This window comes from Agelaius phoeniceus, chromosome 5 (assembly GCF_051311805.1).
Source record: "Agelaius phoeniceus isolate bAgePho1 chromosome 5, bAgePho1.hap1, whole genome shotgun sequence".
NCBI lineage: Eukaryota > Metazoa > Chordata > Aves > Passeriformes > Icteridae > Agelaius > Agelaius phoeniceus.
The window spans coordinates 71,758,542-71,779,818 of NC_135269.1; the positions used below are offsets into that span (position 1 = coordinate 71,758,542).

Below are 21,277 nucleotides of genomic sequence, written 5' to 3' on the forward strand. Positions count from 1 at the left end.
CATGCAGGGCAGCAGAAGCTGCTCCTCTGCCAATGCACTGGGCAAAGGCTGCTGGGCTGTGCCCAGGCTCAGATTGGATCCAGGTAGGAATGCTTGGCTCCTCCCCTGGGCAATGCAGCATCTCCCCATGGGATGCTGGGATTGGATCAGCCCTGCAGGGACACTCAGTGGCCATGGACAGCAGAGATCTCCTGCAGGGAGGATTGGCTGTGGGAGAGAGAAAGAAAAAACTGCCCCATGAGCAGAGAGAACTGCCCCAGCTCTGACAGATGAGGATAGAACACACAAATATCTTAGGACAACCTTCTGCCCTGGGAAGAGAGGCTGGAAAAGTTGGGTTGGATTCCCTTAGGAAGAGAACAGATGAGGAGGAATGATAAAATCATGGGTGGGAAGGGGAAGTGGCAATTCCTGCTTCTTCCTGCTCCAAGACCCAGAATTACAGAATAACTGGGGTTGGAGGGGGCCTTAAAGCCCATCCAGTTCCCACCCAGTCCATGGGACACCTTCCACCATCCCAGGGTGCTCCAAGCCTTGTCCAGCCTGGCCTTGGACACTGGCAGGGTGGGACAGAGGCCATCAGCAGGGCTGGGGGGCAGGGAAGGGGTGGGGGAAGGTTTTTGGGACTGCAGCTGAGTGGAGGAGCTGCTGCTTGAACCAAACTCCCTGTACCCAGCTCCATGTTCTTGGAAAAGAACTTGGAGATCACCAAGTCCAAGCATCACCACCACCATGGTCACCACTAAAATATGCCCTTAAATGCCACATCCACACGTTTTTTTGGACACTTCCAGGGATGGTGACTCCACCATTTCTTCATCATTTACTGTCTCTGCATGCGTTTAAAATTTACTACTAGAAATGGACTGAAGTGGGAAGATGTTCAGGCATGAAATGCATTCCAAAAATCTGTGTTTCACATGAATTATGGGCAGATTTACAGGTGAAGTGAATGAAACTCCTTGTCTGCTCTGCCTGACAAATGTCAGATTTAAGGAGATAAATCAAATCCGTGGGGTTTAGATGCTTCTCTGTGGGTTTTGTTTCCTCTTGCAGAGAATTTTGTTATGGGCTGTCACACTCCTCTCCCTCTCTGTGGTTCCAGAAATGAGGTCAGGTCTGAGGGAATCAAAATAAGCTGAAAAGTTGGAAAAATCTGAAGAAAATATTATGAAACCTCCATTGATAATTATAGCACTCTTTTATGTAAAAATATAGAAAAAATATATATTTATAAATATATAAATATATTTTTATATATAAATATATATTTTTATATATATAAATATTTAGAAATATTTAAATAGAATATTTAGAAATATATAAATGTATTTAATAAAATATATTTTATATCTATATATTTATAAATATATTAAATATATTAATATATTAAAGGAGTTTTTCATTATTATCTTTTTAGCCTTCTGTCTGTATCCTTTCTGTACTCTTTGGTATAGTTTATTATAGCATTCTTTAATATAATATAGTATCATAAAATAATAAATTAGCCTTCTAAGAACATGGAATCAGATTCATCATTCCTCCCTACAATGGGGGACTCAGAAAATACCACAGGAAGGTTTGGGCTTCCTGAGATTGAGAAGACAGTTTAAAATCTCTTCTGCAGCCTGATTTGAGGAGGTTTGATACTCTTGTTTGGGGAGTTGTCATTTTATTGAGGCCACTTGGTGCATCCCTGTATCTTTGGTTGGCTTTGTTTTCAGCCAACAGGAATATTGTATTTGTAGGGACCCTTGTGGCAGGGAGGAATGATGAATCTGACTCCATGTTCTCAGAAGGCTCATTTATTATTTTATAATAATATATTATATTAAAGAGTATTAAACTATACTATACTATACTAAAGGATACAGAAAGGATACTTAGAGAAAGCTAAAAAGATAATAATGAAAACTCCTGACTCTCTCCAGAGTCCTGACACAGCTTGGCCCTGATTGGCCAAAGAGTGAAAACACCTCACAGCAGAATCCAATGGAACAATCACCTGTGGGTAAACAATCTCCAAACACATTCCACATGTGAGCACAACACAGGAGAAGCAAATGAGATAAGAATTGTTTCCCTTTTCTCTGAGGCTTCTCAGCTTCCCAGGAGAATAATCCTGGGCAAAGGGATTTTTCAGAGAATGTGAATGCCACACAGGAAAAGCTTTTTGATTTAAGTTTAAAAAACTCAATGTTTTCCTTTTTTCCTGTCTGTCCCAATGGAGATTGTGTGTAAGGAGGGAGTGATTTTGGGATGTTTATTGTGCTTCTGTATCCCTCTTAAGAACTTCCAACCTTCTCTGAGACAGGACAACATTCCTGGGAAGTGTTGGGGATGGACTGGGTGATCTCCTGAGGTCTCTTCCAATTTTTTGTGATTCCTGGAAAATCTCTGGGATAACAGCCCCACCACCCACAGGTATGGGTGAAACACCAGAGAGCCAATCCACCAGCTCAGGGGTGCCAGAGCTCTGCAACTTTTCCTGTGGGATTCAATTCCTGCAGGTTGGGACTGGGAGGAACGTGGCAATTAAATGTGGAATTACAGGAGGGGGAAGGGATGTGTTGCATTTAACTTCACACTCGTGATTTAAGTGCCAGAATTAAAATCATCAGCTCCCTGTGTGGTCTCCTTATTTGTAAGAACTCAAGTGACATTAAAATTGGATTAAAATGAGCTTTTGGTTGAAGGGCCAATATTAAAATCAAGGGAAGCTGAAGGAGGAGGGGAGGGGGTGGTTTCCCTGCAAACTCCCCGTTGGCAGAGGGGAATTGTGTGGTTTTATATGGATCTGCACCCATCCTCCTCCTCTTGAAAGCTTTATCCTCACTGCAGCCATGCCCCAGCATCCTACTTGCCTTGATTTATCAATTATTTACACTTGGGCTGTAATGCATTGAAACTTTTGGAAAATAAAGGTGGATATTAGTGCTGCATTTCTGACTGATAGGAGCGGGGGAGCTGCAGCAGACTAATGGAAGGGAATAAAGGCAGCACTTGGGAGCTGCTGGCTCATCCTTGACAGTGATTTGTGTGTCTGCAGGATTTCCAAGTGCTCAGAGTGTTGAGGATGTGCCTGTTGCCTTTCCTTTGTCTGGCTGCAACCTGTGGACCTGGATTTATTTTATTATTTTTTTTTGCCCTTTCTTGGATCCTTCTCTTCTCGATGCCATTTTTATTTGAATCTCTGAGATATTCATGAATGCACTCTGGATCTCTTGGATTCCTGGGCCTGGAGCTTTGTTCCACTCTGTGTGGTCTCTCCTAAGCCTGTTCCTTTTATCCCTTGTAAATAAAAGTGACAAATCTCCCTGTCCTGTTGTCCAGCTGAGTAATGGAACTTCTTCCTTCCTTCTCTTCTCTCTCAACATCCATGCTGTGGGGATTTTTAACTGATTTTTTTAAATTTATTTATTTGATTTGAAACAATTCTGAATAATTTGCTGGGAGGGGGATGGAGAACTCCTAACTAAGAGCTTTTATTAATCCATGGGAAGGGATTGGTGTCACACACCAATAAATAGGTGACTCTCCTGGCTGCCAACATTATTAGATTGCAGGAGACAGTAAATTCACAGACTCCCTCGTGAGTCACAAATGTCTTAAAAAACCTCACAAGTAATTATCTGAAATGGAGACAAGTTAATGTAGGTTTGTCTCTTCTAATTCTTGTTCATGGTTAGCAGCCATGTAGTAATTAGCTTTTTTTTTGCTGAAGTTGTATTTATATATGTTAAATGTACCGTGACACAACTGGACATGTACACTGATGGACTGACAGGCCTCTTGATTTTTAGTTTTTTTTTTGACTTACAAGGGATACAAGAAGGGGTTTTTTTGTGTAATTGCGGGTAGCTTGAAGTGATGGGTGAGTAAATAAATGCACTTTTAACCTCAGAAATTTCAGAGCAGGAGGGAGCTGGTGCAGGGGGAGTGGCTGGACCTCAAAGGATGGAATTTGCCGTGGCAGTGGCAGCTTTTCTTCTGAGCAAGCAGCACTTCAGTGCTTGGAAGACTGGCAGAGTGCAGGAGTGGATGCTCAGCCATCTGCTTTGTCCTGGCTCCACCCTGTGGCATTCCCCTGCCAGTGGCACACACATTCCAAGGAATTCTGCATCCACCTAGACCTTGCCAGTGCAGGATTTGGTGTTTTGTAAGGGCTGAGGTGTTAAACACATGCACTGAGTTTTCCTGCTCCTGTCCCAGGCAGGGTCAGTTCTGTTTGGAATTTATCCATTTTTGGAATGATCCATTCTGGAATTACCCATTCCTGTCTTTGTTGTTCAGTGCCATGCACCAAGAAAATGAATATTCAGGGCTGTTGGAACCTGAATTCAAATATCCAGCCTTCTGGCCCACGTTAGTTGCTGACATGAAACATTTTACCTCTTTTTCTTCAGTTCCCAAACCAAACCTGTCCCCACCCCTCTCGTGCAATTGCAGTGGAAGCAAAGATCATCATTAAAATTGGCCTGTGTGGAATTCCAGCAGGAAGGGCCAGGCAGGGGGGACAATCTGGGTGAATTGACACCTCAAACAATGACAGAGGTGTTCTGCAGTGAAAGGCAGGATGCAGATGTCAGGCTGCTGTTCAGGAGAGGCTCTTCCTGAGCAGCAGCACCAATACATGGCTGAAATCCTCTAAGAACACAGAGTGGAGGGATTTTGTGTGAGGCTTTCAGCTTTAAAGTGGATTCCTGTTGCAAGTGCATTTACACTTCCCCTTGGCAGTCTGAGGGACTGTTTTTACTGAAGGGAGCAATGACATGTGTGGTTGGGCTGGGTGTGGGAGGCCACAGAGTGAATCCAGCAGCACTTACACTCTCCTGGGCAAACAGAGTGATGGCTGCAGCTCTGGCTGCAGAAATTTTATCTAAAATCATTTGAACACTTGCTGAATCCAGTGGGCTCCAGCAGGGCAAAGAGTGTTCTCAGGGCTGGGGAGTGCTTGGGAATTGAAGTGGAGGGTTCAGCTGGAGGCTCAGCTGAGGCAGCCCCAGCTGCTCTGGCAATCCCAGCCCAGCCAGGAATTCCTCATTGCCAAGATCCCATCCCTGGCTGCCCTCTGGCACTGGGAGCCATTCCCTGGGTGCTGTCCCTGCAGGCCTTGGCCCCAGTCCCTCTGCAGCTCTCCTGGAGCCCCTTCAGGCCCTGGAATGTGCTGGAAGCTCTCCCTGGAGCCTTCCCTTCTCCAGGTGAGCACCCCCAGCTCTGCATTTTCCTTCTCAGTTGCCTTCTGATAATCAATTGGGTTTTTTTACCTGCCAACAATAGAGGAGGAAGGATAATCTCTACCTGGGAACTGAAAGCCTCTTGCTTCTCCCTGCCCATTCCTCATCCCTATGTAGGAATTAATTTCATTGTTCCTACTCCATCCCTTTAAAGGAGTCAGAAGTGTCTTGAAGGTCACATTCCTCCTTGAGAGTAATGATGGTGTTTTTCCTAATCCCATTACAAGGCCCCTGGTATCATTAGATGGAGCTGGTACTGTTGAGCTTCATTTGATAAGCTGATGAAAGGGGGAGGAAAAGGCTCCCTGATGCAGAAAGGCATTCAGGGATCTGCTGGAATGGAACATGTTCACAAACATTATAATCTGCTTAACACTGGCATTTTGGTGCTGCACCTTTAGAGAGCAGCATAAAAGGCAGAAGGGAGCAATCCTGATGGATGCTTTAAAAGCTGCAATGCCTCGTGCACAGCAGCTGGAAACAGCTGGAAATTTTTATTGGGTTTTTTTTTTTCCCCTCCAAGCCTGAAAATGGGAATTTTGTCTATGCTGTGAGCTCCCCCCTCTGGCTCCAGAGTATTTGGAATAATGTCAAAGACCCCAAAGCCTTACAGATATTTCTGCAACGAGCTCAGGGGCACTTTCCTCGTTCAAAAGTGATTTTTAAACCTCCAAAACCAGCCTGCTGCCAGCACTGCTGCACCTCCCACCCGTTTGGGCAGGGGATGGATACAAAGCCATGGCTATTGTAGGTTTGACAAAGAGGTTCTGTAGTTCTGCTCTCATTTCAAAGACCTCAGTGGCCTTAAAGCTGGGCTTGAAATGGTGGCTGCTGGGTTGGTGTCAAAGGGGAATGTGGCCTTTCATCAACCTCTTGGTGGCACTGGGCTCATTCTACAGAAACCTCCATTCCTGCCCTGGAATTTTGCTGTTCTTTTGTAGGAACTCTTCATGCCTCTGATTTTTGGGGCCGTGTCTCTCTTTTAGGTGCTTTTCCTTGTGAGTTCAGATGTGGTTGGATCTTAGAGGGTTTGGGCAATTACAAAATGCCAGTGTGGGTTTAAAAGGGGTCAGGAAAGCATTTTGGGGTTGGTTGGAGGGGGATGGTGGGTGCCAGGCTCTTAAATCTGAAAAGGGGGAGAGATCTGAAAGTCAGTTCTGACATGCAAGAGATGAAATAGGAATCTACAAAATGTGGGATTTTCCAAATGCAGAATCACAGCCCTTCCTGTGACATCTGTTTAAAAACCTTTTCTAGATAATGAGGCAACAACCCTGAGTTTAACTGTAGCAGATTTCCTTTTTTTCCTCCACTTTTCCTCATTCACACCAGTTTGTAAATCCCTTTTTGGGTGATGTCTCCTGTTACAGCAGCAGATTAGGAAGAGGTGGGTGGGAGTTTCCTGGGGTGGAAGTTTCCCTGCTCATCTTCCTTTTTTCAAGTCACTCTGATGATGTTTTTAATTGATCTGGAGGAAGATGAAGCAACTGGTGGCTCTGTAATTCTCTTGCTCACTTTAATTAACTTTCATTGTCCTTCCACCATTTCTTTCTCACTATTTTCTCTCTATTTACACTCTTTTCTCACTATTTGCTATGCCAAGGCCAAAGTCTCTACTCCTCAAATCCCTTGCTCAGCCTGTCAGCTAATCCCAGGTGCAGCTGCTCTTCCCTCAGATTAGAATTGGAACAAAATATTTATTTTACAACATTTTGCCATGAAGCATCCTTGGTGGATCCCACAGCTGTGGTGGCTGCTGGACAGCCCTGCAGGGGAGGGCAGGATGTGATAATAAAATCCACATGTTCCTGCCAGTGAGTTGAAATCAGAGACTGAAACCCTCACAGTTCAAGAGAATAAATCTTAACTTAGATTTAAAAAAGGGCTTGGACTCCTGTCTGAGTGCAGGAGTCAGTTTTTATATTGGTTCTAGCAGGTCTGGAGGTTATTCAGTTTTTCTGTTGGTTCAGGTTTTATATTGGTTCTAGGATGTCTGGAGGTTATAAATGTGCAAATCCAATAAATCATCAGCACGAGGGAGGGAGCCCAGGGCTTGAAGTGGTCACTGGGAGCATCGTGGGTGGCTCAGGGCTGGAGCTGGGTGAGGGAATCCATAAATTCAGAGGGTTTTGGGAAAGCTGCAAAAGGCAGCCTCAGAGACAGCAGAACTGTGATTAGAGCTGAGCAGCAGCCATGAGATTGGGCAGCAGAAAAATTATGTAAGGAGTAGAAAAGCAAGGACAAATAGGACAATGGTCTGTGTATTAATGCTTGGCTAGAATAACTCCCTAAGCTGCAGAAAAGTTCATCTGGTGAGATATGAGGGAGTTAATCTGAGTTAATAGCAGAGCTCTGTGCATTGTGTTTGAAGGCTCACAAGCAGGTTTGGATTTGAAATAAGCAGGCATTGTTTAACCAAAGGTACCTGTGCTTAGAGTGGTTGGATGGAACCACTGACAATGTGCTTCTGCTTTGTGGGATTGGTCACAAAACTGCTAAAGTGAGTTGTGACATTGAGTTCTGTGTCTGCTGCCTGGGATGTGAGCTGAGGGCATCTTCCTCTCGGGGTCTCTATGCTCACAGTGACCCTGAGATGTGTTAAAGTCTCTTTTCTCAGCCTGGCGCTCAAAGAAGGAGTCAGAGCTCTTCATTTCTCATTCTCAAGGTTGTTCATTGTTTCTTATCTATAAAATTTTTTCTCCTGTCCAGCTGAGGTCTGCTCAGCAGGTCAGACAGAGGCACTCTGCCTGCCCCTGGGGCTGTGTTATCTTTTTATACTAAAAATTACGTTTACAATGTTTACAATTACTTTTTAATACCTATCACTTATGCTAGACAGTGAGCTTCTACTCTAAACCAATCCAAAAGTGCCACCATCACACAGAAGATGGAGGCCAAGAAGAAGAAGAAGGAGAAAGGCTGGATATGCCCAGATTCTTCCATCTTGCCCCCTGAACCCTCATGCTAAAAACCCCAAAATCTATTTTTTCACCCCATTATAACTTCACTATCATTCTACTTAACTGTCATGGCCTGCAGATCTTCATCTAAGGTTGGTAATTTGCTCCATGGGTCATAATGAAAACCACAGGGGTCTTGGGCTCTGTGCCAGGGTCTCTGAGCCCCCTGGCAGGGTCTGGGCCATCCTGGACAGCCAGAGGGATGTCCTGGGTTCTGACATCTTCCCATTGTCATAATCATGTAATAAAACTGATGCTGGAAAATAAAATAGCTCAAGGCACGTTCCCAGCAGTCCTGTCCCATTTGTGATTTGTTCACAGACCCCCATAGTGATCTCCAAAGGAATTCCTGTCTGGAGCCAGCTCAAGGCTTACTTTTGGAATTACTGTAGGAATTATTGCAGGAATGACTGCAGAGCTTCTGAGTAAGAGGCCAGGATGGTCCAGCAGATGTTTATACCTTTGAAGGATGGCTGGTGGGTTAGAAATCAAAAAAACTTATAAAACAAAGATAGAAGGAGGTGAAATAAGTTGAGATTTAATTAATATCTGGCCTTTTAATGGACTACACGTCTCTTTTAAGGGGAAAATCCAGCAGGGAGAGGTCTGTGTGAAATGGCTGTGTGATTTGTACAGAGACCCCAGCCCACCATGCTGGGAGCAGCAAGCAGCACTCTGGCTGCTCTCAGGAGTGTCTGGCACCAAAGCCTGCTGCAGACACACTAAATTTCCTCCTGCTGGAGAAGTTTGTGTACTTTTGACTGGTGCTAATTGATGGGCTGTGCCCTGGAGGGGCATAAATCTCTGCGAGTCAGATTTATGAGGACCCTTATGTTTGTTTGGCAGCGTGAGCCTTGTTCCAGGGATAAATGGAGCGAGCAGGGAGAGCTGACAGGCTGAAAAATGGGAGATCCTGTTTCTCCCCTGGAATCCTGCACTTCCAGAGCCATAAAACCTGAATTCCTGGTGTTTGGGACGAGCAGCTCAGAGCTGGGAGATGTGCAGGTGTTTCCTGAGGGAAGCAGCCCCAGGTATTTTTGTTCCCCTGTGCTGGAGGGATATCACATGTTTTTGTCAAGTGCCTGATTAAGTTTGACATTTGAAAATAGAACTTCACGCAGAAATAAGTACTGTACTTGTGAGTATTTAATTAAGATGTTTAGTTCCTGTCAAGGTTGGTAGTTTCTCTTTCCTGTTAAGGGCAATACGTCTGCAACTGCTGAAATTTCAGAAACCTGTACTTAACCTTTCCTCGTCATCCCATTTCCATAGAAATCTGATTAACAACTTTTAAAGTTCAGAAGCTGCCACTAAATGCAATTAAAGCCCTTGTGGAGTCTGTTATTAAGAGCTGGCATTTAATGAAGACTGAGGGCACATTACTGTTACCATCCACACTGGAGCAGGATGTCTTCAGCAATTAGCTGAAGGCATGGAATACACAAAGTGTGCTGTATTACCCAGCACTGAACATGCTTGGTATTTAAGCAACATGCTGCCTTTTTTTTTTTTTATTTTATTTAATTTTTGCCTTCTCTTTGCTGGATTTTCTGTGGCAGTTTGAGCTGCAGAAGCTCAGCTCAGCTGGGTCCAGCACAGCCCTGGGTTTGCTGTGCATTAGAATTCTTCCCTGCAAGGTGGATGGTACTAAACACGAGTGGAGGAAGCTCCTTTCTTTGTGATATAAAAATGTTTAACTTTACTTCACTTAGGAGCATCTTCTTTCCCACCTCCAAATTGTGCAGAGCCACTGGAGCTTGGCTAAATTATAATTGCAGGGCAGAAATCTCTACTCAATTACTTGTTCAACTCTTTCCACTCCTCCTTGACCTTTTTGTGTGCTGCATGAGCAAAAGGAAGTCCAGTCAAACTGAGAGGGGCATTGAATCCTTCAGGGAAATGCTTTATTTTGTGCCATCTACAAAGCAGGTGGTGATATCACCTTTTTGGTCAAATTCCTTGTTTTGGTGCATTTTAGGCTGCATTTGGCTCGTAGCTGGACCAGATTTATTTCACCAAGTTATCACTCACACAAGAAGGACCGTGTGCTAAAGAGATACATGGACTGGAATTGTAGAATCATGGAATGGCTTGGGTTGGGAAGGACTTCAAAAATCATCTCAAATGGTTTGTGTTGGAAAGGACTTTAAAAATCATCATTCCAACCCCCTGCCATGGACAGGGACACCTTCCACCATCCCAGGCTGCTCCAAGCCCCAATGTCCAGCCTGGCCTTGGGCACTTCCAGGGATCCATGGGCAGCCACAGCTGCTCTGGGAATTCTATTCCAGCCCTTTCCCAACCTCTCAGCCAGGAATTCCTTCCTAATATCCCATCTAAATCTCTCCTCCTTTTGTGTAAATGTATGTGCAGCCATAAGATGTAAAAACACGCACTCAAACACACACAAAGATATTTTTATTTGGTCATCAAAACCACAGCAATTACAAGCTGCCACCCTGAAGCTGACTGGGCTCATTTGTCAAGAATTCCAAAAGGATTTATTTTTCTTTATTTGTTTTGTGTTTTGTTTGGGTGCCAAGAGGCTGATAGCAAAATGAGGAAGTGGCCTTGTTACTTGGATGGTTTCTGCCACTGTAATCTGTGTTTGCAGAACAGCTGAGGTGCCTGGAGACAAATAAATGCTGTCCAATTGTTTTATGACCCAGTTAGTCAAATTGACTATTGGTAGCTGAAATAAATTTGTCACCAGTGTTTGTTTCTCTTTTATTAAAATATATAAATAAACCAGCAGAACTCCTGGGAAGGATGGGGGGAAAAAAGGACAGCTCAGATCTTGTTCCCATTTGTAGAGACCAGGTTGGGTGGGGTGTGGAGCAGCCTGGGACAATGGGAGGTGTCCCTGCCATGGCAAGTGGAATGGGATGAGCTTTAAGGTCCCTTTTCTCACCCAAAACCATTCCATGATTCAACACAGCACAGAAAATTAAAAAAAAAAATTAAAAAAAATTCAAACTGCAGCAGAAAATTGAAATCCTTTCTCATTTTTCAGCCATATTCACTCATGGGCCAGGCTGAATATCCCAGCAGCTCTTGGCCTCCAAAAGCAGCCTCAGGTTTCCCTTTCTCCCTGCCCTGAGACATCCCTGGTGCTCCCCAGGAATCTCCATGGGTTCCCTGTGTCTGGCCAGCCCCAGCTCCCCTCTTGTGCTGCTCTCCTCATCCTCATGGAGCATTTTAATCCATCTCACATTCCAGCGTTCCAGGTTGTGCTCTGGCCCTGTGCTTATTAAAAACCACAGCAAGACACAACCTGAAAATCCACTTTACAGGCAAGAAAAACCCAGATATTAAAAATATCCACTTAAAAACCACCAAAACCACCTCAATTTAAATCCTTAGACCGGGCACTTGTTACTGAGCCAGGGTCCCTTCTGTGGGAGCTGCTGTGGCAGTTTGGGTGAAAGTTGTGCTTTTCAAGTAATTTTGGGGTTTATTCCTTCCCTTCCTTCCTCCCTGGAGGGAAATGAAAATTCCCAGGTCTGCAGTAATTCCCAATTAGCATTGATAATGAGGGGAGCACTGATAGCATTATCTGCAGAGTTTGGGAGGGATTTTTTTTTACTCTTTCCCAAAAATAAAAAAAAAAAGAATTCTTCTTCTACAGGAGTAGAATTGTGAGGTGCCTTTAAAGAATTAATTCTGGAAGGGATTTTATTATTATATTTCAGTTAAATGAATTAGAGGAGCAGCAAGAAGATTAGATAAAGCAGGTTGAGCTGCATTACAGGTGTTCACAGCCCCTAAAAATTTTAAATTTTATTCCTCCAGCCTTCCCTTCTTGCTTCCCCTTTGGTGTGTTTGCCAGCTGTGTGCTCAGCCCATGTTCTCCATGTGATAAAACTGACACAGGAAGCTCAGAGCCCTTCCAATTCAATTAACTCTTCCTCTTTTTTTTTTATTGAAATGCCACAATTCCTGCAGCATTTCAATTATCAAGACTTTTGATACAGCAAATTACTGGTAATTAGCTACAGACTGCTGCCTCACTGAGCTTTTCTTGCCTGGTTCTGGCACTTTGTGAACAGCTCTCCTGTTTCCAGAGCTTGTGTCTTGGTTTGGAAAGCCAGGTGTCTGCTGAGGAAGGCAGGAGCCTCCCAAAAAATGGAAAATGCAAACCCCCTCCCTCTGAATTGTTATCATTTTGAAATGAAGGGGCTCTCAGCTAAAGATATGGGAATAGGAATAAGTTCTTTAATAGGAAAATTAAAAATAGAAATGCAATAGTACAGAAAAGAGAGCAAACCACTGCCAGTGTCAGAATAGACCTGACCCCCTGTGGGTCAGGCTGGTGACTGAAGCCACCATTTAATGGGATTTAATATTAAATTTCCAGAGTGCTCTTGTGCACCTTCCATCTCTTTTCCCTGATTTCTTGGTTTGTCATGGGTGGTGGTGTTTGCAGGGGTCCCAGAACAAGGGAAGAGATGAGAATCTTGACTCCATGTTTCAGAAGGCTGATTTAATTTTTTATGATATGATATGATATGATATTATACTATATGAAAATGATATACTAAAACTATACTAAAAGAATAGAAGAAAGGATTTCATCAGAAGGCTTGAAAGGAATAGAAAAGAATGGAATGAAAATAAAATCTTGTGACTGACCAGAGTCCGAGCCAGCTGGGCTGTGATTGGCCATTAATTAGAAACAACCACATGAGCCCAATCCCAGCTGCACCTGTTGCATTCCACAGCAGCAGATAACCATTGGTTACATTTTGTTCCTCTCAGCTTCTCAGGAGAAAGGATCCTAAGGAAAGGATTTTTCATTAAATATGTCTGTGACAGTCATGCCAGGGTTTGATTTGGTATTGCAGATGTGAGATCAAAGCTTTGCTCTTTGCAGCCATTTCCAGTGAACTGATTAATTACCATTACCTTTAATATCCCTAAATTTTCCAAACTCAACTTTACACAATAATCCCACAGATCAAGACTTCCTTTACTTTCTATAGAAATTTTCTACAGAAACTTTCTACAGAAAATTTCTACTTCTGCAGGAGTAGAAGTTTCCCTCTACTGACATTGAAATCCTCCCAGTACATTGATTATATTATTGAAAATAGGAATAAAAAGCACTAACAGGAGATGTGATTTGCTGTGTTCACTGTAAACATTATAATTTATAATTGTAAATTATAAATTATAAATTTTAATCCCCAAACATTATAATTTATAACCCAAACATTATAATTTATAACCAAACATTATAATAATAACCATTCTCTAGTAATTTTCCATAGGAATGTGAGCCAGGTCCATTCAATCCAGAAAGGGACTGAAGCAACATTTAACAAATTTGAATTTAAATAATTTAAATAATTTAAATTTAAAGAATTTAAAGAACATTTAAATAAATTTAACATTTAAAGAATTTAAGTTTAATTAACATTTAAAGCCACATTTAAAGAATCATGGAATGGTTTGGGTTGGAAAGATCATCCAGTTCCAACCTCAGCATTATCCCAGGGTGCCCCAAGCCCCATCCAAACTGCCCTTGGACATTTCCAGGGATCCAGGGGCAGCCACAGCTGCTCTGGGAAAAGCTCTTTGCATGTGCTATCATTGATCACCTTCCAATTACTGCTGTTTTTAAACTGAAAATGAGAATTGAGACTGAAAATCAGAAGGTTTCCATCCAACAAAAGAAAAGGAGGCTGGAATAATCTGGGATTTCTCTTGGAATACAGAGGGCAAAAAGAGGAATTAAGATTTCTTGTAAAATCCAGTGTCAGTGATTTTCTCATTTCTGGTTGAACATTGTCCTGCACCTGCCTGGATTTCCTTGTTGGCTTGTGGTGTTTTGGCTTTTGTCACATCCTTGGTGGACACAAATCTTTATCTCTTTCTGTTTGTTTAAAGCTGAATTTGTCACCATCATAAGAATAATTTAACCAGGACCTTTTCATCTTCTGGAAATCCCTGTTGCTGGACATGAATTCTATTATTCCCCCTTAATTCTTTTTTAATAGACTCTTCTATCTTGTGTTCTGTGATATTGCCCCTGATCAATATGAGGTGGAGAGGCCAGTAATTACCTGGGCTTCTCATTCACCCTTGAAAAATTGGTGGTGTGTTGGTTTTCCTTGGATTTTCTGGACCCCCCAAGTACAGAAAGGATGAGGAAAATCAGGGTTTATGGGGTGGAGTTTGAAACTGGTTTGGTGATGGAGCAGAGTGTCCACACTGCAGCTTCCATCTGAACTCAGGGGAAGTGAGGTGTGAGATACCAATGAAAGCTTTTAATTTATAGAATAGAATTTATTCAGAGCTCAGCCCTCCTGTCTAAAACCTCACAAAAGGTACAAAAAAACTGAATGAATTTATGTGTCACCCTGGCCAGGTGTGTTTTACTTTGTTCAGGTCAATCTTGGGTATAAAGGCATAAAAACCTATCCAGCTTATCCTGGGCCCAGCCAAGGAAGGAAAATGTGTGTTGGATTAGTCCCTTATCTGATTCAGAGAGAAAAAAAAACCTGAGAGGTGTTTTAAAAACTTTTATTCCATTTTCAGTCTCATGTGAAGGGTGAGACAATACAGATGTTCTAATTCACCCCATCACAATCAGAAAAAAAAAGTGGAATTGTAACTACCTTATATGTACAGAGTAAATTAATAATTACTGTTACTATTACTGTTACCAACTATTTTCTAATTACATTGTAATACATTTTAAGTGTTAAATACATTATAAGTGTTTCTTGGTCTGTCAGCTTTAGCCACACCATGCTGTAAATGCCTTAAAGTCAATCATCTAAAATTGCCCCTGGTGGGTCCCACTGCAATGCATCTTTGACAGTTCTGTTTCTCCAAAGTATCCAGTCTTATTTGCAAGGCCACCCTTTGGAACTTGGTTCCAGTTCCATTTCTCTCTCAGCAATGTCTGTCCCATTCCAGGGCATTTCTAACTCAGCATTTCTCATCTCAACGTTTGCATGCAGATGTGAGCTCTCTGTCAGGCTTTGAGAATTCTCTACAAATCCATTTCCCACAAATGAGGGTGTGGAGTGTCCCAGGAGCAGATTTGTCCTTGTGCCACTGTTGCAGGAGGACAGAGCAGAGCCAGTGTCACCAGCTCAATGTGACAGCCAGGCCACACACACTGCCCCGACCTCTCAGAATTTCTAAATTTAATTACACCTCCAAATCCATAAAAAATCCTTTTTTAATAAACCACTTGTTATTATTTTTCATTCCCAGAGAGCAGTTGGATGCAGGGTGCTCTGTTGCCCTGCATTTATGCACAGCTTTATTTGTTTAAGGGATGTAAACACAGCCCAAGGATGGCAGGATTCAGCCAGGGAGCACAAACTCCAAATCCTTGTTCCAGATGAGTGGGATGCTGCAAACTCCACAGTCCCTCATAAATCTTGCTGTGCAGCCACGTGATTAATGTCTAACGAGGTTTTGGGTTGATGCCTCAGCAATTCCTAAGCAGGTGTTGTGGGATCAAATCAGGAAATCCCTTACTTGGCTGCTTCTGGAAAGTTCCTTTGGCTTAAACAGGCAGGAAGGGCCTGGTTTGGGTGGTTTTTAAGTGGATATTTTTAATATCTGGGTTTTTCTTGCCTTTAAAGTGGATTTTCAGGTTGTGTCTTGCTGTGGTTTTTAATAAGTACAGGGCCAGAGCACAACTTGGAACACTGGAATGTGAGATGGATTAAAATGCTCCATGAGGATGAGGAGAGCAGCACAAGAGGGGAGCTGGGGCTGGCCAGACTCAGGGAACCCATGGAGATTCCTGGGAGCACCAGGGATGTCTCAGGGCAGGGAGAAAGGGAAACCTGAGGCTGCTTTTGGAGGCCAAGAGCTGCTGGGATATTCAGCCTGGCCCATGAGTGAATATGGCTGAAAAATGAGAAAGGATTTCAATTTTCTGCTGCAGTTTGAAGCCAAATATGCTGTGTTGGATCATGGAATGGTTTTGGGTGGGAAGAGACCTTAAAGCTCATCCCATTCCATGTTCCTGCCATGGCAGGGCCACCTCCCATTGTCCCAGGCTGCTCCAGCCCCAGTGTCCAGCCTGGCCTTGGACATTGCAGGGATCAGGGGCAGCCCCAGCTGCTCTGGGAATCCCTTCCCAAAATCCCACCCCAGTCTCCCTCTCCAGGAAATTCCCTCCCTTTCCAGCTCCTCCAGTCTGTGATTGGATCCATCCCCACCCCGACTCCTCTCTAGGAAGGGATTTTGGGATCTGGGGGCTTCACTGGGAATCTCAGGACTCCAGGAAGGGTCTCCCTCCCCTTTTCCATCCCCAACTTGCATAAAAGCCCTTCCATAAAAAGCCTCCTTGATCCCAGAATCCTGGAATGGTTTGGTTGGGAAGGGACCTTCAATCCCATTGCAATCCCACCATCCCAGGCTGCTCCAATCCTTCCTTGGACATTGCAGGGATGCAGGGGCAGCCCCAGCTGCTCTGGCAATCCCAGCCCAGCCAGGAATTCCTCATTGCCAAGATCCCATCCCTGGCTGCCCTCTGGCACTGGGAGCCATTCCCTGGGTGCTGTCCCTGCAGGCCTTGGCCCCAGTCCCTCTGCAGCTCTCCTGGAGCCCCTGCAGGCCCTGAGGTTCCCTGAATCCTCCCTGGAGATCTCTCCTGTCCCCTTGCCTGTGTCCTGTCACTGCTCAGCCACATTTCCCGTTAATTCCTTCATCCCAAAGAATTTGTGGAACTGTTGAATTCAGGGCACTGGAGCAGAAAGAGCTTTGATCTGCCTGGCCCAGTTTCTGCTACACTTGAAATTTTTAAGTGAAAAATGAACTCCCAATTCCTGTTTCCCTGATTTCATCTTCTCAGAGGTGCCCACATCCCTGCAATGTCCAAGGCCAGGCTGGACATTGGGGTTGGAGCAGCCTGGGACAGTGGGAGGTGTCCCTGCCATGGCAGGGGTGGCACTGGAGGGGCTTTAAGGTCCCTTCCAACCCAAACCATTCTGGAATCTGATGAATTTTGAGGATAATTATCAAAATCATCTTTTACAGCTTCTGACTTTTTCATAGCCTTGTGTAGTAAATCGTTTCATCGAGTAAATTAACAGCAAATTAATTTTTTTCTCTCATTTTTCCCAATTTTTGGCATTTTCTGAATATCTTAGAGCAAACTCATATCCCAATTCTTTGTCTCACCTTTTACCCACAGGGATAATTCATTCTGCTCCCAACCCAAACCCCTCTTGGCTTATTGTAGTCCTGGATTTCACACTTAATATTCCCCACTCCTGGATACAAAGTGACACCAGAGTCGTGGAATCCATCATAAGTAGGTTTCATCCATAATGGAAGAACAAATTGCTTAATTTTTTTCCTTTTTTTTCCCCCAACTTGATTAAGTTTGAGGGTTTAATTAGATTTTCGTGGCGATTTTCGGGTTGTTAATTTAAGTGGAGAAGATGAAATGCAAATAGGTGAATACAAACGGGTTTGCTAAATTAGTGTCAAAAATTAGCACAGTGATTATTTTTACCAATAAACACAAATTTTCAAAGCCTGTGCTCAGGTAAAGTTTTAATTGAGATGGTTTAGGAATCAGACTTTTCTCTGTGTGTTTGTATTTTTTTTTTTCCAAGCCATCCCAAATTGTTTCTAATTAGGGGCACGATTCCATTTGCCTGGATATTTATTCCTGTGTAATTTGTTTCAACTTAGGCAGCACAGGAGTGATGAATTCTTTTCATTACCTCCAACTCTCTTTGATGGGCTTTGACTGGCTAATTATTCACATGGAACACATTCCCAACAGCCTGTGAGTAGGTAAAAATTCCTGAAAATAAACAGCCTTCTGAAATTCACTGACAAAAGTTCATTTTCAAGGGCTTTCGTTTCATCTTCAGACACAAGGAAATGAAAATGGAATCACTTGGAGTCTGGTTTTACTTCTGCACCTTGAATAATATCAAATATTGGGTTGCAAAGGTTTCCCAGGGGGGAAGATGACACCAAGGGAGCCCCCAGCCCCTCACTGAGTGATTTGGGGTTGGAAAACCAATCCTAAACTCCACTGGCAGCTGTGGGAATTCATATTTTTGATGATGAAAATTCATATTTTTGATGATGAAAGAGGCATGTTTGGGTTGGGAGCTGTTAAAGGACAATTTTTGCAGCTGTCCAGGGTATTTTCCATCACGTGGGACCCCCAGCACACACATGGATGTTTCCTATTTCTCTATATAAACATGTTGGAAGTATTTAAGCACATCAATACATTTCTAAGCCGAGGTATTTTAAATAAATACATTTATAAGCCAAGGTATTTTAACTGCATTGCTCACTATTGCAACCCTTTGTTTTTAAGAGCATTAATTATATTTATAATCAGTGTATGAACTCACCCACCCTCTTCCCATGGCTGCCATGGATGGAATCACTTTTGGGAACTTTTTGCAGGTTCCTTTTGGGACCTGGAGCAGATTGAGTTGGTCAAAAACCCCAGCCCTGGAATTGTCCAGGGCCAGGCTGGACAGGACTTGGAACATGGTCATGGCAAGGGGTGGGACTGATCTTGAAGATCCTTCCCAACCCAAACCATTCTTAGGAATATCAATTAATTTTTTATGAAATTTGAGCCAGTCCTCAGGATATATTTTTTTTTAAAATAAAGCTGTGTTTCTGTCACTTAGAATTTTTGTGAATATTGGTCATTTTCCTACAGAGAACCTAAAAATTCCAGCGACACACTGAGGCTGTTTTAGCCCAGCTGCTGAGCTCTCTCCTGTAGGCAGAGAGTTGGTGATAATTGGGAGTGGGGTTGCCTCATCCCCAGTGGGTGACAGCTGTGGAAAGCAGGTGAACAGCATTGATGGCAATGAGCCTTGGAGTGCCCAGGTGTGCTGAGCAACCACAAAGGGAACACAGGATCAATGCATGAACATGAGGGGATAAAAGGCTGGGCTAAAGAACAAGAAGGGCCAAGGTTTGAAGCCTTCTGGAGTGGTTTGGTGTTACTGTGTGTGGGGTAAAGCTTTTTGATATTGTATGGTGACACACTGTGTTGTGGCCATCTCAGCTGTGACATGTACTGCAGCACTAATGCAGTGCAGGATTTGAAAAATATAAAAGCTAAAATTCTAAGGCATCACCAGAATGTGCTTCAACCTCGTGATGGAATGGTTGGGTGGGAAGGTGTAGGTACAGTTTGTGGTGATTGGGAGTGGGGTGGTGGCTGAAGCTCAGTTGGCTCCAGCTGTGAGAAGCAGGTGAACAACAATGAGCCATGGTGTGCTGAGCAACCATATGGTGACACTCTGTGTGTTGTGGTCATCTCAAATGTGACATGTGCTGTGACAATAATGCAGTGCAGGATTTGAAAAATATGAAAGCTAAAATTCTAAGGCATCACCAGAATGTGCTTCAACCTCGTGATGGAATAGTTGGGTGGGAAGGTGTAGGTACAGTTTGTGGTGATTGGGAGCGGGGCTGAAGCTCAGTTGGCTCCAGCTGTGAGAAGCAGGTGAACAACAATGAGCCATGGAGTGCCCAGGTGTGCTGAGCACCACAGAGGGCACACAGGATCAATGCATGAACATGAGGGGATAAAAGGTTGGGCTAAAGAACAAGAGGGGCAGATGCTTGCAGCCTTCTGATGTGGGGTGGTGTTACTGTGTATGGGGTGAAGCTTTCTGATGTTGTATGGTGGCACTCTGGGTGTGGTGGCTGTCTCTGCTGTGACGTGTGCTGTGACAATAATGCAGTGCAGGATTTGAAAAATATGAAAGCCAAAATTCTAAGGCATCACCAGAACGTGCTTCAACCTCATGATGGAATGGTTGGGTGGGAAGGTTGTAGGCACAGAGTTTGTGGTAATTGGGAGTGGAGCTGGCCCAGCCTCATCCCTAATTGGCCTCAGCTGTGAGAAGCAGGTGAGCAGCACTGACAGCAATGAGCCGTGGGGTGCCCAGGTGTGCTGAGCAATCACCAAAGGGAACAGAGGGCACTCAGGTGCCATGCATGAACATGAGGGGATAAAAGGTTGGGCTGAAGGACAAGAAGGGCAGTTGCTTGCAGCCTTCTGAAGTGACATGATGTTACTGTGTATGGGTTGAATTCCTCTGATATTGTGTGGTGACGCTCTGGGTGTGGTGGCTGTCTCTGCTGTGACTGGAGGGAGGGATGGAAGGATGGTGTAGGCACAGGGTTTGTGGTGATTGGGAGTTGGGCTGCAGCCCAGCCTCATCCCTAATTAGCTAAAGCAGGTGACCAGCATTAAGGGTTAATTAATGAGCCATGAGGTGCCCAGGGGCACTGACCATCCCCAGAGGGAGCAGAGGGCACACAGGTGCACTGCATGAACGTGAGGGGATAAAAGGCTGGCCTAAACCACACCAAGGGTAGATGTTTGTGGCCCTCTGAAGTGCCCTGGTGTTACTCTGTGTGGGGGGCTGCTTCCAGCCTTCTGGAGCTGCCTGGTGGTGCTGTGTGCATGGTGCCCTTGGCCTGCAGCCTTGCTGAGCTCTGTCCCTCCCCCAGATGCTGCTGACCGAGTACCTGGACATGAAGAACACGCGCGCGGCCTCGGAGCCCTCGGCCCAGCTCAGCTACGCCAGCTCCGGCCGCGAGTTCGCCGCCTTCTTCGCCAAGAAGAAGCCCCAGAGGCCCAAGAACCCTCTCTTCAAGTAAGTGCTGGGGTTTTTAAAGCTGTGCTAAGCTGCCTTTGGTGCCTGGAGTGCTGCTGGTAATGGCAGTTTCACAGTGTGAGAGGTGTGGAAATTCCTGGATGGGGATTTAATGCCCGGAGCTGAAGATCTGTTACGGATTCAGCGCTGGGTTTTAGAGCTGGGCTCATTCCAGGGCTGGGAATCCCATTACAGGAGCTGCTGCAGAGCATGGAGTGATCCATTCTGCCTCTCTTTGTCCATGGTAAATTCAGGAGCTGTTAGAGGGAGCGATAAAGGGCACTGGACAAAGGGAATTAAGATAACTGTGTAATTACTGCATAGACTAAGCACTTAATCCTGTCACTAACTCCTTTAATTCAGTGGTCAGGCTGCAAAGAATTAAGTGGTTGGGAGGAGAGTGTAAGGGAGAGGAGGATGAGAGAGGCTGGGTGGCCAAGGGAAG

At 44.2% G+C, this 21,277-nt stretch overlaps 1 protein-coding gene across 1 annotated transcript in view; it reads left to right on the top strand.

The window, feature by feature from the left end:
* Positions 1-21,277, top strand: part of EXOC4 (exocyst complex component 4) — a 365,227-nt gene that overhangs the window by 85,452 nt on the left and 258,498 nt on the right. Inside the window, exon 8 of the mRNA XM_054632077.2 lies at positions 20,687-20,832. Within this exon, the coding sequence (XP_054488052.1) occupies positions 20,687-20,832 (146 nt within the window). The remainder of the gene's footprint in view (positions 1-20,686; positions 20,833-21,277) is intronic.